At 58.0% G+C, this 15,059-nt stretch overlaps 2 protein-coding genes across 4 annotated transcripts; both read left to right on the plus strand.

Annotated features, from left to right (window-relative positions):
• Positions 1–157: 157 nt before the first annotated feature.
• TTLL13 (tubulin tyrosine ligase like 13) lies at positions 158–12,543 on the plus strand. 3 transcript variants are annotated; one of them, XM_049813477.1, is made up of 14 exons: positions 158–252; positions 875–915; positions 2,179–2,297; positions 2,832–2,962; positions 4,297–4,453; positions 4,735–4,878; positions 6,009–6,094; positions 6,236–6,461; positions 7,003–7,187; positions 8,157–8,345; positions 8,817–9,000; positions 9,332–9,529; positions 11,133–11,487; positions 12,188–12,543. In XM_049813477.1, the coding sequence occupies exons 3-14, from the start codon at positions 2,277–2,279 to the stop codon at positions 12,424–12,426; spliced, it is 2,115 nt and encodes a 704-aa protein (XP_049669434.1). In that variant the 5' UTR covers positions 158–252; positions 875–915; positions 2,179–2,276; the 3' UTR covers positions 12,427–12,543. The 3 variants fall into 3 exon arrangements, with proteins under 3 accessions (XP_049669434.1, XP_049669433.1, XP_049669432.1); XM_049813476.1 differs by having other exon boundaries at positions 6,009–6,461; XM_049813475.1 differs by lacking the exon at positions 4,735–4,878 and having other exon boundaries at positions 158–2,297; positions 6,009–6,461.
• A 731-nt stretch (positions 12,544–13,274) lies between these two features.
• HDDC3 (HD domain containing 3) lies at positions 13,275–15,049 on the plus strand. The gene is made up of 4 exons (XM_049813492.1): positions 13,275–13,624; positions 14,197–14,252; positions 14,362–14,602; positions 14,714–15,049. The coding sequence occupies exons 1-4, from the start codon at positions 13,387–13,389 to the stop codon at positions 14,929–14,931; spliced, it is 753 nt and encodes a 250-aa protein (XP_049669449.1). The 5' UTR covers positions 13,275–13,386; the 3' UTR covers positions 14,932–15,049.
• The last annotated feature ends 10 nt before the right edge of the window (positions 15,050–15,059 follow it).

Raw genomic sequence — 15,059 nt, forward strand, 5'->3', positions numbered from 1 at the left:
CCGGCGTCGCTATGGCCGGTGAGGAGGGGGCGGTGGGGGGGCCCCGCCCCCACGCGGGCCCCGCCCCCACGCGGGCCCCGCCCGGCGAGTGCGTCCCCGTCGCCATGGGAACGGGGCGACCCTGGCAGCCGGTGCGATGGAGGCGGGCGGCGGCGGCGGCGGGAGGCCGGCCCCGGGGCCCTCCCCGGGCCTGCCCGCTGTCCCCAGCGGCCCCCCCGGTCCCGAGCCGCGGAAGAGGCGGAGGAAGCGCAGGCGAGTGCGCCGGGCGGGACGCGGCCCACCACCCCCGGCAGGGCGCTCCCGGGCCGTTGTGCCCGTGTTCCGCCGGGACCTCGGGGAGCCTGTCCGCCCGTCTGTCCGCCCCTCTGCCGTTAGCGCGGGGCGGTGCCGCCGCCGGGCCCTGCCTGCTCCCCCCCGCCGTACAGACCGGCGGACTCGCGTTCGTTCCCGGGCGCGGTGGCAGAGCCCGGCGGGACGCAGCCCCGGGGCTGCGGGAGCGAGGGCCCGGCCCTGCCCGACGCCGAGGGGCAATGCTGAGCTGGGCCCTCTGGTCCTTGGCCCCAGAGAGGCTTTCCGGGGACCTTCTGAATCGGAAAATAAACGCTCTTTCCCCTAAATTGTCCCAGTAATCCCAAGCGCGACATGTCCGAGGAAAGACCCTGCATTCAGGACCCCTCTTTGCCCTGTTGCCTCGCAGCTTGCTGAGCTCGCGATGGCTCCAAATCAGATCTGCCCGTTAGCTCTGTGGAGCTCAAGTTGCCTGTGTGCGTGCAGGAAGGCAGTTGTCTCCCTCCCTTCCTCCCACCCGCCCGTGCCTGGGACGGGGCCCCGGTTCCTCGCTGAGCAGCTGTTCTGTCCTCTCTTTCAATTCCAGTGTTCCCTCCATCAATCTGACCAGCTGCAAGTACGAGAGCGGTAAGTCCGAGATGCTGCAGGGTGTCCCTTTGGATCAGCCCACCGACAGATGGCAAGCTCTATGGGTGTCTGCTCAGCCAGGGAGGAGTGCTGCTACTGAATTTCCACTGCACAGTTGCTTTTGGTTTAGCTATTTAGTGGTTGCAAGCGACTTGGGCCCCTGTGAAAAGTACAGTTTCTCACACTTTGGACTGAGGTGCCCTCTGGTTTAAAGAGACAGAAGATGTGCAACAACAGTGCAAGCCCTCGACCCTCCCCATACATGTGCATTTGCCAAACATCTGCTAAGATTGGCGAGAAGGGTTTAGTTAGGGGCAGTTACAATGCAAGATCGGTACCTGTGCTTGGGGAAATGACATGAGAGCTCTCAACTGTTTAACATAAGGCCAGTGATGGAACAGGCAGGATTGGTACCTGGAACCTCTCCCTTTGCTTTCCGTCTCCTGTGACATGCTCCAGGGAGCTGGTCCTCTCTCCTGTCTTGCTCTTCTTTGCTGCCACAATCTATATCTTAAAAGAACAGACTCCTAGCAGTTGATGGATTTATTAGCCAATTTGCTAACAACTATCGTAGCAGTGCAACCGCATTGGCATCGTTGAAGGTCACAGCCTGGTCAGCTGTGCGAGGAACACAGTTTTTATACAGAGGGACAAGTGCTGTGCGTTTTACCTAAGGCTGTGCTTGGGCAGTTTGGTGACAGGAGGTGGATGGGCACCTGCAGCAGGAGGTGGTGTGGCAGCACGGGCGCCACAGGAACCAGAAGCGTTTCACAACAGTGCCTAACGTGTGTTGACCTTCATCGCCTCCCCAGCCCTGTGAGAGGCCAAACTCAGAACTGGCACTTACACAAACCATCCTGGCGGCAACCTTCTGCTCCAGAGCTTGTGTGTTCTGCTGCCAAATAACTTTTGATTTTGAAGATGAATCTCATACCCTCAGAAGACTTGTATCTGCCCGTGTGGCGTCAGACACACAGCGGATTCAAGCCTGCTGTGGTTCAGGAAGTGCTCTGGGACTGTGGACTTACAGGGCTGATAGCTCCCAGTACACTTGCAGCCAGAGGCTGGGGGTGAGTTTAGCTGGGTAAAGCTTGTTTCTGACAGCTCCTGAAGGGTCCCGCCAATACCTTGCATCTCTGAGAGTAGAATTGCAGCCTGGAGATCTTTGTTTCACACTCTGTCCCTGGTTATTTTGGGGATTTAACAGCCCCTAGTACTTACATCCTCTGCCGGGCCCCTTGTCATGTGCTTGCTTTGGTACAGTGCGGCGGGCAGCACTATGCTGCGGGCTGAAAGAAGCAGGAGAGAATGAGGAGTGGACAGTGTATTGGACGGACAACTCAGTCTCTCTGGAGCGCGTCATGGAAATGAAGCGGTTTCAGGTAAATACTCCCATGCAAAGGCTGCCCAGTCAGAAGAGCTCAGGAGGGAGGGTGAGACGGGGGCTGTTAGTGGAACAGCGTGTTGCAGAAGGAAACAGCAGTGTCCCAGCTAGTACCTGTGCCCCTTCTCTGCATCAGTTGCAGAGGGTGCAGGTTCACAAGCCTTTACTTCTGTTGTGTCTCTGAGGGTGCCATTGGCAACACTTTGGCAGTAGTGTGAATTGGAAAGCCGCCAACCCCTTTAATGTAGCATGAAATAAATGATTCTTGATGACAAACGGCTCCCTGAAGCTGCGATATTCTAGGGAGGGAGAGCTTCAGGGCTGAGATGGAACAAGCAGATAAATCACATGGGTGAAGTTCAGATAAAGCAGCTGTAGCGTAATCTTGTCCCTCAGCAGACGTTCAAGGCAACTGCAGGCCCAGCTTCCTGTTCTGCAGGCCAGTTTCTCTGTACGCGGGCTTTCCTCAGGTCTCGAGGAGGATCCCTGCTGTTTCTTTGCTGATTCTGTTTTTTGTCTGCACCTCTTTCAGAAAATCAACCATTTTCCAGGCATGATAGAGATCTGCCGTAAGGACTTGTTGGCTCGCAACCTTAACCGCATGCTCAGGCTCTTCCCCAAGGAGTACAATATATTTCCCCGCACTTGGTGCCTGCCAGCTGAGTGAGTGATATGCATTAATGCAGCTGAGAACAGGGCTATGAAATTAGGTAGTGGGAACCACTATGCTTGACAGCCAGGGCAGGGATGGGGGGGCCTCTCTGAGATCTCATCGCTTGGCCTGGGCCTTCATAACCTTCCCTGGAATGGAATGGAGTGTTGAGACACGTTTCTAGTTTCACACATCTTAAACTGCAATTAGATTGAATTAGCCCGTGGAATGGTGTCCTCTGTGCTGTGTGGCTTGCTGCTGGGCAGACCGCGTGCCAAAGGGCTAAATCTGGGGAGAAGGACCCGCCCGGAAAGCCAAAGGGCAGCAGGCAAGTGGGAAGTGTAAACTGGTGTTTTGGTGGAAGGCCTCTCAGCAGCTCAGGCAAATGGGAGAGGCAACTGCAGGGCAGTGTGGCAGGCTCCCTTCCCCACCGGGTGGGTCAGTGCCTGTCGCTCACCCAGGGAGGGCACAGGACTGGAGCAAGAGGCAGTTCTACCCCACCAACTGTGCCGCCTGTCTTCACAGCCCCCTGCACCTCTGCCATCCACTGCAGTGGAGCACACTGATGGCAGAGGGTAGTGGGACAGCACAGGTCACTATGCTAGTACATATACAGTTAGACGTAAACCATCACCGAATTACTCAAGCTTTGGGGCAGAAGGCCTGGCTTCTCTCATCATATACAGGCAAGCAATGGTAGAAACATAGCTGAAAGAGACCAAAGAGCCCTTGGAGTTTGGGTGGCTGCAAGGAGACAAGATACCCAGTCTTAGATTTTATTCTTACTGTTTCCTGAAGACCTCGAAGTTGGGCTCCTGTCACCTGTTCTGTAGCTGAACTTTCCTCATGGTCAGAATTATTTTCTTAGTATCTGACCTACAGTATCTTTGCTGAAGTATCAGCATTTACTAATTCTCCTGTTTGCACTGGCCTTGGAGAACAGCAGTTTGCCACATTTTGCTAATAGCGTGTCATGTGCAGGAAGGTGATTGCCATGTGTGCTCCCAGTCTTCCCATTTCTGGAGAAGACAGACCTAGTTCTCTCATCTTTCTTTTCCAGGCTGCATTTCCTGGACTTGGATTGCTCTTGGCACTGTTTTCAGGGATTCGTCCTGTTCGCCAATCTCTTCCCCTAAATGTGGTGCCCACTAGAGAGACGGTGGGCTAGGGCCCACCTAGGGCCAATTTGTAACTCATGTAGATCAGGAATAGGTGTACTACTCCTCTGCTGCAGAAGTTTGGTCTGTACTGGCCCACAGCAGCATAGTTTGAGTACCTAACTGTTATGAGAGAGAAGAGAGGCTGTTTTTTTGCAGCTTGTAACAGTTACCCCTTCCTTGCACAGCTATGGAGATTTCCAGGCCTACAGACGTGCGAGGAAAAACAGAACATTCATCTGCAAGCCAGACAGCGGCTGCCAAGGGAGAGGTATCTTCATAACGCATAATCCAGAGGAGATCAAACATGGAGAGCATATGATCTGTCAGCGGTATATCTCTAAGGTAATGGGGACAGTCTCGAAAATACAGGTGGAGGATTGCAACCTCCATCTCTTCCAGCATCCCACACCCTCCTTGTGTCCTTTGCCCTTTGTCCCTTGTCTTCCTGGATCTGCCAGGGGCACCAGGGTGGCTGCAGCACAGCAGAGGCATGGCAAAAGCTTGCCTTTCTCCTCACTGCTGAGCTGCCAAGGAAGCAATGCAGATACAGCAGCCAACCTTAAGGAATCAGCAGCACGCCTAGCAATGTTTGCTCATGCTTGTTCCTGCCTTTTTTCTCACAGCCTTTCCTCATTGATGGCTTTAAATTTGACATGCGTATCTATGTGCTGGTCACATCTTGTGACCCGCTGAGGATTTTTGTCTACAAGGAGGGTCTGGCCCGGTTTGCCACCATGAGGTACATCGATCCCAGCAGCAGAAACCTGGTAAAAAAGGGAAGTTTTCAAAGAACTCGCATAGTATCTGTAGGTGTTAGTCCCTAATTCGTCCTAGGGGCATCCTGGACCTTAAAAAGGCAGGGACTGGTGGGTTTCATGGGACCCAGCTTTTTTCTTTCCTGTTCTCCCCTTCCTCTATACCTCCTCCTCCTCCTCACAGGAGGTATTTCAGGAGTGCCTGAAGTAGATCTGCTCCCAGGCCCCACATTTGGGCTGTTTACTGGCATTATCACAGAATCATGGAATTGTTTCGCTTGGAAGGAACCTTGGAAGGTCTTGAGTCCAACATTCTGCTCAAAACTGGGTCAACAATAAATTCAGATCTGGTTTCTTGGGGGTTTCACCCAGTCAGGTGTTGAAAACCTGCAAGGATGGAGATCCCATGGTGTGTCTGGGCAACATTCCTACTGCTTCTTGCCTTTATGAGCATTCTCAAGTCCACACCATTCCTTGTCTGCCTACACTTCAGGCAGAAAAGAGGGACCTGGGGATTATCTGGTGGTAGTGGAACAGCCTAGGAGAGACAGGGAGGGGAAGGAATTGGGAAGGGAAGGTGCCAGAGTATGGCCGTGCCTACCTCCAAGCAGGGGTCTGTAACCTGTAAAATCCTAACAGAGGATGGACTGTAGTGTTGGGTTGCTGTGCTACAGTCATGGGCTGCCCCGAGACACCCCAGGCTTCTGGTTATCTTCCCACTTGTCCCAGAGCTGCATATGTATATGCCCTCTCTCACTCCACTACATGCATGTCTTGGAGACATCTTTTGCTTTGGGTGAGTGAAAGAAGAGGAAGAATCTGCAGAAATTTGCTGCAGCTTCTGTCCTGAGGAGTCCCTTGTTTGTCAGTGAGGCCACAGTTGGAATGGCATTTGTGGAGCTGACTCCTGTGCTCTCCCACAGAGATAAAGGCAGAGGAGCAGAGAGGGTAGAACTCTTTTAGCTCTAACTTCTGACTAGAGAGGGAATCACCAGCATGATTAACTCTTTGCTGCAAGTCACCGCCACAGACAAGAGGCAGAAGCAGGCGAAGTTGGTGGCTAGACTAGTGCTAATGGGGCTGTTTCTATTTATGCTCTGTGGTTAAGAGTAAATGAAAGTATCTTGCCGTTCCTCTCACAGGATGATATCTGCATGCATTTGACCAATTATGCTATCAACAAACATAATGAAAACTTTGTCCAGGATGACATGACGGGCAGTAAGAGGTATTGTCTTGTCCACGTACCCCAATGCCCTGTGCACATCCTGCAGGAGAGCTGCACTTGGGATACTGGTTTACTTCCATCTTTCCTGGGGCAAACATGCTATCACAGGTCAGTTCGTATCATCTCCTGTCCTCCACACAGGAAACTGTCCACCCTGAATGCCTGGATGACAGATAACAGCTACAACACAACAAAACTCTGGGAAGATATTGAAGATATTATTATAAAGACTCTTATTTCAGCTCACCCTGTTGTGAAGCACAATTACCAAAGCTGCTTTCCGAACCACACGACTGGCTGTGCCTGCTTTGAGATACTGGGTTTTGACATTTTGGTAGACAGAAAGTTGAAGCCCTGGCTGCTAGAGGTGAGGAAGGACTCTCCTCCTGTGTTGAAGCAACTCTGGAAGCAGCAGACAGCCAAGAGCTGGCTTGTCTGGGGGATGCTCCAGAACAAGGGGTAGTGGGAGGAACAGAACTCGTTTGATTAAAAAGGACCACCTCGTTCACAAAATTGAACAGGCTATGAAGACAAGTAGCCAAGCAACCTGCTGTAGGCTAAGTGGGATCTAAGAGCCTGTTCCCTGTACACCCTCTCTAACAGCAGGGAGTTTCCTGAACCTTAGGACTCCTTGACCTGTAACAAGCGTGTTGAATTTATGATAGCTGCCCCATGCCTATAGTCCTGTGGGGTGTGGGATTTGAATGACCTGTGGCGCAGATGGGCATTACATTGCAGAAGGACAGAACCAGCTTCTGCGTGCAGCCTCCTGCTTTCTGTTGCTGTTACAGGGAAGAACATCCATGGAAAGTGTGTGGGGGAGCAGACTGGGGCCAGCAAGCTGGCTGCTGGCAGCACTTTCTGGGAGCTGGGACTTGCCAGGTTAGATTAGCTGCTTGTTTTGGCAGGTGAACCACTCTCCCAGCTTCACCACAGACTCTCCCCTAGACCGTGAGGTGAAGGATGCTCTTCTCTGTGATACCATCAACCTGATAAATGTGCATGCCTGTAACAAAAGGAAGGTGCTGGAGGAAGACAAACAGCGGGCAAAGGAACGGCTCCTCCAGGGCCATCAGACTGTCCGTGCATCCAGGTATTGCTCTTCCCCCCAGTGCTGCACATCCCCAGTGAGAAAGGATGGGGCATGGCAGAGCGGGATAAAACCAAGGCTGGCTGTCTCCAAATTAGAGCTCCCAGAGGCTGTGGCACTATACAGCCTCTGGGAAGAGCTCTCCCAAGCCATCTGCATCCTGCAAGGAAGAGCCAGGGCTCGTCTCTTGTTGCTAGGAGATCTGAGACGCCTGGTGCTCTGGGCCCTGTACAGAGTCACCCCCATTGAGCTGTGTCTTGCTTGTCACGTCTGTCAGTGCCGACGGGCAGTGCCAGCATCCGTGGGCTCACAGTGAAGCTCGCAGGATGGACAGCAGCACTGCTTCAGGGACCAAGAGCACCCAGGGGCACGGGGCCCTTCTCCAGAGCAGGGTTCCTTTCTCAGGGCTGAGGGTCCCCCCCCCTTCTCCGGCTGCATGTCCTTTCATGAGGCCTTGTTAGATTAGCCTGCTGCTCGGGCTTTTCCTGCAATGCAAGGTAAGGCAGGAACTGTCTACAGCTCCCATTTCAATTAGGAGACCTGAGATCACTCTGGGCTGGAGACGCTGAGTGTGTTAGCCCTGCGTTGTGCCTGCCCCTGCAGCCTCGGCTGCTCTGAGCTCCCCGCTAGCGAGGAAAGCTCCCAGCAGCATGCAGGGTGGCAGATATGCCTTGAATAGGCCCGTTTTAACTGAACTTCCCTTGTAACTGGGTTAGTTGGGTGAAAAGGCTGAGGGGCAGGGTGTGAGCCTGGGTGGCAAGGGAGAGATCTGTATATGCTTCACCAGCACTCTACAGGGAGAAGATGAAGAAGTGTGGGTTGTCTTGGTTCCTTGCACTGCACCCATGTGAAACAGGCTCCCAAATGGGGAAAGACAGGGGAAGGTGCTAGCTAGGCCCTTGTTCCTCAGCCAGAACAGCACCTGGATCCTCCTATCGCAGCTCCCTGCCTATGCTTTCTCCCGGTTTGCAGACGCGAGGAGTTAGAGAGCAACCAGGCTGCCTGGCTGTCCCAGGCAGAAAAGTACGAGAACTCACATCTGGGCGGTTATCGGCGCATTTATCCAGCATGTGGAACAGAGAAGTATGAGCCGTTTTTCAAGCAGAGTGGCTCCCTCTTCCAGGAAACAGTGTCATCCAAAGCACGAGAGGAGTGTGCCAGGTACACTGCCCCTGCGGAAAACCCACTCCTCGCAGGGCTGGCATAGAGACTGCTTGCTTATGATCCCTTCTTGGGAGCAACTCTGCTGCTTACAGATGTAAGCAAGCTAGTTAGAGGTGGAAGGGAAGGAGTCTGCATGTGCTGTGTCACCATAGCAAAGCAACTTCCTTTCGCATGTAGCCTTGAGAGGCAAATGCAATATTCCATTGACTTTTGGACTCTGGCAGCACCGTATCGCAAGTGTCCTCCACCCTTCTGGCTGGCACAGCCTAATTCAAGGGCATTTCTCACAGCAGTGAGAGTCTCCTTTAAAAGCACTCCTGGCCTATTTCTTGGCACACTTCTGTTATAGGCTATTCCCTACAGAACTTCTCACTGCAGTAAAATGTCCTCAGATTGAAGGCTTCATAATAGCCTTTTGCTATTATGGCTCTTCTCGTACCAGTGACTAAGACTACTGTTGTATGGCAGGCAGCAACTGGAGGAAATTCGCCTGAAAAAAGAAAAGTTGGAAGCCATTACCAGGAAGAAGAAAACAGAGAGGAAAGAAGACCTGCATGGAGAGTCAGCTGGGGACAAATCCCAGATCCGTAATAAAACCACAGCTCCTATGACCCGCCTCACATATAGAAGCACCAGGACGTGGGATAGAAAGGTACCTTGCTTTGTCAGTGGCTGTTCACGGGGCTCTCAAATGCAATAACACGGCTCTAGGAACAGTGCTGGGCTGTGGGTGTCTCCCAAGGAACAGGACTACGAGGTTGGACTCCCCTTCATGAAGTCCAGAGAGGTGGCAGCTTGTGCTGGGAGGTACTTGCAAGCACCACTGTTGTCCCCTCCCTGCTGTGGCTCCCACCAGGATCTTCATCCCACTCCACCTCGAAGTCTGTAATTCTCCTTAGGGCTCAGAGCAGTCTGTGGCTTTGTCTCCCTTGCACATTACTACAGCTTCAACTTTGCTGTAACTCAAGTGTTTCCTTCCTAAGCTACGGCGCATGCAGTATGACTCTATGCAACCCCAGGATATTGTGGAAGATGAGGAGAAGAAAAGAGTAAATGCTCTTCTGCAACGTGAGAACCTCATCCGAGGCCTGGGCATCATAGATCAGCTCTCCCAGCTGCTCCCCACGACTGATAGACCAGCTGACACCCAGAAATCCTGCACTGTTATCCCCAAGCACCAGGTAACTGAAGATTGCCCAGATCCATCCTGCAAGGCCAACACAGGAGAAAGTAATTCGCAGGAGGATCCTGAGGAATGAGCCATGGGCATTGAGCATCTCCGGTGTGGCTCAGTTAAATGAGAACCAGTGTAGCTTCTGGGTCTGTGGGTTTTCATATAGTTACTGACTTTTTCCCTTTCCAGTGGGTGCACTGGGGCTGTGCCAGTCAGCTGTGTAGAGCCCCTGAACACCCTTCCCCGGAAGACCCCTCTCCCCAGTACTCCAAAGAACAGACCACAGCGATACTGCATTTTGGACACTGCTGTCCCCAGCACACAGCTTAGTGTGAGCTGCTGCTTCAGGGCAGTAGTGCAATTCTAGCTGAATAAAATGAATTCCTGGGTAGGCTAGGAGCATGGTAAAGGAGCACACACAGCAAAGCAGGCCTGAAGGGAAGCATGGGGATGTCAAAAAAAAAAAAAAAAATCACTAAGTGAATTCTGCACTGCAAACAATGCCTCTCCCTAAACATCTTGCCTTCTACATTACACCATTCCCCACATGGGGAAGGGGACCAGTTAGTGCATGTGCCTAAAATGCCAGAGGGCTCAGCCCTCAGTCTGGGGCTCCCCCTTCAGAGTCATCCTTGCTCTGCCAGAGCATGCTACAGTGTAAACCCTCAGCACTGCTGCTGCTGCATCCCAGACAATCTCAAGGCACACAGCTGAGGAAAGCTGGTCTTCACAGAGAATTACACCAGGGGAACCAGGGTTGGGTCCTAAAGGAGATCTGCATGGTTGTCTCAAACTGAGTCTTGGCTGCCACACCAATTCCCAAACCAGGCTACCGGTCTAAAACCAGATGAGGAAGCCCACAGTCTGTTATCTGTGGGCTCCATTGGGTGACAAGGGCTGTTCTGGAGCACTGAGGGTGGCTGTCACCTGCTGTGTTGGGGATGGGCTACTTCTGGACCTGCAATTCATTAAAAACTGTGCAAGGTCCATTGCCTCTTCAAGTGGTGCCCCGGCTGTTTCCAGAAAGGGGGCCTGCTCCTAGCTGGAAGGGTGATGTACCTCAGGGGGATACAGACAAAGTCAAGACACCAGAGCTGCAGGAAGTATTCAGAACCTAGGAGTCTTCTAGTACCTTAGGAGAAATTGGAAACAGTCCATTTAATTTAACAAACGAAGTCTAAGATGGGATTTGATCTGTAAGAACTAATGGCAGCTGCCTTTTCCTCTACCAAAGCAGAACAGAACATGAAACCCAAACTCTGCCTAAAATCTCGCCAATTTTTTCAACAGTGAAGGATTATTTGGGAGTGGGTCAGATCCTTTATCGCTGAGTCTTCCCAGCCTGCTCTGGCATGTCTTTACACAAACCCTGCTCCAGCTCAGCCCACTGTTATGGGCAGAGGATGAGTGTCTCAGCACTGCTGCAGGCAGATCAGGCAGGCAGCTGCTGTGACCCCTTAGATGATGTTAATCTGGGATGGTGACTGTGCCGTGCCTGGGAAGAAAGTGCGGGGTGATGCTTTAGCGAGTGACCGTAGATGACTAGAGAAGACTTTTCCTTCCTGCCAAGGCCTCCAGAGCTAAGCCGCAGCTGCTTTCTTTCCTTCCAGCCACAGTTTCTCTGGGAGGCGCTTGGGGACCAGGAGACCCACTGCTTAACAACGCACAACTCCCTCTCGCTCCTGGGAGGTCCAGTCCAATCTTCGGGACGACAGTTCATACACAATGCCAGAGCCCATGCCAAGCTGCCAGTCAGCCCAGGCTTGGATCCTGCTGCCACAGGCACCCTCTCCATTCGAGGCCAGAGCATCCCTTACCACAGGCGGGGCCTCCGGACACAGGACATAGGCTGGCTGCGGGGCCAGACAGCACGGATGGCAGCAGTTACCCAGCCCTGCACCAAACCCAAGAGGCTGCAGGCAGGAGTCCAGCGGCTCCCTGGCACTGGAAACAAGGCTGAAGGCTGTGAGTATGCGTTACCTTCCTTTGGCTCCAAGTGGCTGCCTCACGGAGGCTCAAGTCAGTGAGCTGGAGCCATGGGCAGACACTTGGGAGCTGTGGATGTTCCTGGCCTTGCTGGGGTGGGAGGAACGGGTGGGCTGGATAGAACTCAGAGTCCCTGGGGTGCTCAGACCTTGTGAAGGTGACACTGCACTCTTCTCTGGGAACTGGTGACCGCTGGAAGTCTCTGCCTGAGGCCAGTAGCATCCCATTTGCCAGGGCAAGGAAGAAAGTGGGTGGTTTCCCAGGACCAAGGGTTGATATGCTGGGATGGGGGAACGCGAGAAGCCCAGAAGTACTTGAGAGTCTGGTCAGAAGCGCAGCAGACAGGACAGCCAAAGGGGCACGTTAGCTGTGGGATATACGGAGGAGACACTTGGTGATGCAGCAAGGCCCCCAGCCTCTCCCCAGGCCTCCCTCCCTCCCTCCCTGCTGCCCACGTCCCCTCCAGAACTACACCCATGCTCCCACCACCCACACCTTCACCCAGCTCTGCCCACCTCCCCCCCCAGCTCCCTCACCATCAGCTTAGGCTGTTCGCAGCCTTAGGAGCAGGGAGGAGCAGGGGCAGGGCCCAGCACCATCACAGAGGGTAGCAGCAGGCTGCTGACACGCAGAGCTGCCAGTGTCTGCCTGCCCCCCACATCTGCCTGTGCTCTTCCAGGTGAAGGTGGCAGGCTGTCCTTCCACGCAGGCAGCTGTCACCCGGGCTCCCCAGCCAGCACGGGGAATGCCACAGCCAATGGCACCTTCACCCGGGGTCCCCAACCAGCACGGGGAATGCCACATCCGATGGCACCTTCAGCTGTGCTGCAGTCCAGGAGCAAACCATCTCCTCTGCCACCAACATGCAGCACACGTGTGCCTCGCGCCGTGATGGTGCCTCGCATGCTTGCAGCGTGAAAAGCACAGGTAACGTGGCGGAGGGGATGCCCACGCTCGGCCTTCCTCCCTGCGGGTGCTCGCCGAAGAGCCACGGCTGCTGGATGGGGAGGGTTGTCCCGGCCAGGGGCCGGTTGTCTGCACCCCCTGACCGGACTCTGGGCCCCAGCCGGGCTCCCACTGCTGCGCACCCCAGGGCAGCACAGCAGCTTTACCGCTGCCAAGCCGTGGGCTGGCACCCCCCTCGGCAGCAGCCGAGCCCCCCGGGAGGCTGCCCCGCTGCCTGCCCGCCGTGGGCCCCTCGTCCCTCCGACCACCCGCCCGGCACCGGGACCCCCGGGGCGCGGGGCCAAGACCCCCGCCGGGCCCCCGCGCCTCCCCCGCCGGGCCGAGCCCGGCCCGCCCCGCCGCCGGCCCCGCCTGGTTCCCGGTCCCCGGCCATGGCGGCGCTGCTAAGGCGCGCGTTGCGGGCGGCCGCGCTCCTCGCCGGGGCCCCGCGGCGGGCGGCGGCGGCGTGGACCGGGAAACGGGAGCCACCGGACCGGGCGCTGGAGGAGGCCGAAAGGTGCGGGGCGGCCGGGCCGGGGGTCAGGGACCGGGGCCGGGCCGCTCATCTCTCTCCCCCGCAGGGCACGGCGGCGGGCGGCAGCGCGGCTGCGGCGGCTGCAGCGGGAGCTGGGCGGGGGGCGCGGAGCCCCCGAGCGCACCCTGACCTGGCAGGCGATGGAGCAGATGCGGTGAGCGGCGGGGCCGGGCCGGGCGGGGTCGGGTCCCGGTGCCCGCGCCCCGCTGACCGTGCCCGTGCCCGCAGGTTCCTGCGGCAGGAGCAGCCCGAGGAGTGGCCGCCGGAGCGCCTGGCCCAAGGCTTCGGCGTCAGCCCCGACGTGGTGCGGCGGGTGCTGCGCAGCCGGGCCTGTCCCCCGCCGCGCCGCCGCCTGCGGCAGGACGAGAGGGCCCTGAGCGCGGCACCGGCCACCGGCCATGAGGTGCGCGCCCCCGACGGCACGCTGCTGTACCGGTTGCCCCGGGGCGGGCGGGGACCCGGGGCGCAATAAACGGCTGCAGGGGACCCGCCTCCGCCCGCCCCCCGCTTCCTCCGCGCCGGCCATGGGCTCCGACGCGGCGCGGCTGCTGGAGGCGGCCGACTTCGCGGCCGGGAAGCACAAGGAGCAGCGCCGGAAGGACCCCGAGGGCACCCCCTTCATCAACCACCCCATCGGTGCGGAGCCCCGCCCGTGCCGGACAACCCCGGCACCCGCGTCCCGCGGCCCCTTCTGCCCCCGAGCGCTGCCCGTCCCCGGGATCCCCCCTCCCGCGCCGAAGCATCGCCCGTCCCTGGACCCTCCCCGCCCGCCCCCGGGAGCCCTCCGCCCCGGCCCCTGGAGAGAGCCACGTCCCTGCCTCCCGGCGGGGGTCTGAGCCCCCAGGGCACTGCCCGGCCCCGGGCCCCCACCCTCCACCGCTCCAGCCCCGTGTTCGGCTGCGGGAGCTCTCCCCTCCCCTCCCCCCCCCCGTCACTCCGCCGTGGACAGGGTCCCCGGCCCCCAGAGCCCCCCCAGCCGCCCGGCCTGGGGGCAGCACCTGCCCCACGGGGCTGTCAGCCCCCAGGGACGTTCCCGCCTGCTCCGGCTCAAGGCTTTCAGCCCCACGACGTGCCCGCGGGGGTGTCCTTCCCCGCCGCCCCGGGCACTGCCCGCCTCCCGGAGGAACCCCTCCCCGCCCCCTGCCCTGGCCCCGCGCTCCCCCCCCTCCCCGCGCCCCCCCTCCCCACCTCTCCGCTCTGCGCCGCAGCCGTAGCCAGGATCCTGGCCAGCGAGGCCGGCGTGACCGACATCGTCGTGCTGCAGGTAACGCCCCTGCCCGCTCCCCGCTGCGGCGGGGGCCCGGTCCCGCACCCCCGACCGTCCGTCCCCCCTCCCTCCCCCCCCCTCCTCCTCCTCCTCCTCCTCCTCCCAGGCCGCCCTCCTCCACGACACGGTGGAAGACACGGACACCGCCTTCTCCGAGATCGAGGAGCGGTTCGGGGAGGAGGTGAGACGCGTCGTGGAGGAGGTGACGGACGACAAGGCGCTGCCCAAGGCGGAGCGGAAGCGGCTGCAAATCGAGCGGGCCCCCGCCAGCAGCCCCCGCGCCAAACTGGTCAAACTGGCCGACAAGCTGCACAACCTGCGCGACCTCAACCGCTGCACCCCGCAAGGTGCAGCACGCGCCGGGTGCCCCCCGTGCCCCCGGCCCGCCCCGCTGTCCTGGGCCGGGCCCCCTCAGCCCCTCCTCCCGGAGGTGACGCAGGCCGCGCGTGTCCCCGCAGGGTGGTCGCCGCAGCGCGTCCAGGAGTACTTCCAGTGGGCGGCGCGGGTGGTGGCCGGTCTGCGCGGGACGAGCCCGCCGCTGGAGGCCGCGCTGCAGCGGCTCTTCGAGGAGCGCGGCCTGGCCTCGGCGCCGCCGGGGCCTGACACCGACACCGGCACCGAGACCGGCGGGGCCTGGGAGGGCCGGGCGCCGCGGGTGGGGCGCGGCGGCCAATAAACGTGCTCGGAGCTGAGAGTCCCGCCTCCCTGTGTTGCCGTGACGCCGGGCACTACTGCCGCGGGGTTCCGCCGCGGGGTTCCGGCGGGCGGCGCGTCCGCGTTCGGGCGTTCCGGGCGCTCCGTCGC

The sequence above is a fragment of the Accipiter gentilis genome, chromosome 10 (assembly GCF_929443795.1).
Source record: "Accipiter gentilis chromosome 10, bAccGen1.1, whole genome shotgun sequence".
Taxonomy (NCBI): Eukaryota; Metazoa; Chordata; class Aves; order Accipitriformes; family Accipitridae; genus Astur; species Astur gentilis.

What these genes read in the sequence shown, in the direction of transcription:
- TTLL13 (XM_049813476.1), top strand. Translation starts at nt 2,277, where the DNA reads ATGGAAATGAAGCGGTTTCAG. An exon ending in CAGACTGTCCGTGCATCCAG is followed by an intron (nt 7,188 to 8,156) that starts GTATTGCTCTTC and finishes CCCGGTTTGCAG; the next exon opens with ACGCGAGGAGTTAGAGAGCA. An exon ending in CTGTTATCCCCAAGCACCAG is followed by an intron (nt 9,530 to 11,132) that starts GTAACTGAAGAT and finishes CTTTCCTTCCAG; the next exon opens with CCACAGTTTCTCTGGGAGGC.
- HDDC3 (XM_049813492.1), top strand. Translation starts at nt 13,387, where the DNA reads ATGAGGTGCGCGCCCCCGACGGCACGCTGCTGTACCGGTTGCCCCGGG. An exon ending in CCGACATCGTCGTGCTGCAG is followed by an intron (nt 14,253 to 14,361) that starts GTAACGCCCCTG and finishes TCCTCCTCCCAG; the next exon opens with GCCGCCCTCCTCCACGACAC. An exon ending in CAACCGCTGCACCCCGCAAG is followed by an intron (nt 14,603 to 14,713) that starts GTGCAGCACGCG and finishes GTGTCCCCGCAG; the next exon opens with GGTGGTCGCCGCAGCGCGTC.